The following is an 838-nucleotide window of genomic DNA, read 5'->3' on the forward strand; positions in this document are numbered from 1 at the left end:
TGAATGGATTGTATTTCATCTTCTTATGAATCTCTTTGTATTTCTTGTTCACCATCATCATTTGTATATAATCCTCTTCTTTATTAATATATCTACATACATTCAGTATATTTTCGATATTTAATTTCCCTTTATTGTCTTTATATTTTGTAGTGGTGTTTCCCATTTTCTTCTTCTATTTTATTTTCAAGATGAATAACAATTAATTTCAATTATAATTACTTGTTATAATAGAGTGTATCCCAAATATAATTGATGTGCTGTTTGACACATACAAATACCAAATTCCTCCTTCTCCTCTCATTCCCATCACAATAACACTCACAATATTTCCAATGTATGTTATCATCCACACTGGTATATTCAATCTTGCCATCATCTTATTAACTCTCTCTTTATTTTTCAAATACATCATTATGATAATCATTGTACTTATCAAATAAGTAATTCCTCCACTTTCACTCTTCCAATATGAAATCATTCCATTCATTAATCCACTAAAGATAATATAAATCATTTTATACTTCTCTCCATTCTTCTTAATCCTCTCAACTACCTCTTTACTTGTTTTTGGAATAACAATCACACTACATTTCAGTGTTTTGTACTCCTTTTTTATTTCTTCAATCATTCTGTTCTTTTCAAGTTCTTTTCCTTTTCTTCAAACACAACCAATTTGTATGAAGTGATGTATTTTATTATTGTTGATGTTGAAGTGGAATTGATTAATGAATTGTGTAAAAACACAAACAACTAATTAATAAATGAGAAGATAATGAATATCATGTTATTTTAATGTTAAAAAGAAAGAAAAGAAATAAAAAGACAATAAAAATGA

At 26.3% G+C, this 838-nt stretch overlaps 1 protein-coding gene across 1 annotated transcript, besides 1 other annotated feature; it reads right to left on the reverse strand.

Annotated features, from left to right (window-relative positions):
• Window positions 1-208: 208 nt before the first annotated feature.
• On the reverse strand, window positions 209-631 carry EDI_250900 (uncharacterized protein; the record flags this gene model as incomplete). Its single annotated transcript, XM_001736932.1, has 1 exon — window positions 209-631. One exon carries the CDS (start codon window positions 629-631, stop codon window positions 209-211), a length of 423 nt encoding a protein of 140 aa, XP_001736984.1.
• A 169-nt stretch (window positions 632-800) lies between these two features.
• Window positions 801-838: part of a microsatellite that runs on past the window's edge.

The sequence above is a fragment of the Entamoeba dispar genome, genomic scaffold (genome assembly GCF_000209125.1).
Source record: "Entamoeba dispar SAW760 scf_1105229460175 genomic scaffold, whole genome shotgun sequence".
Taxonomy (NCBI): Eukaryota; Evosea; order Mastigamoebida; family Endamoebidae; genus Entamoeba; species Entamoeba dispar.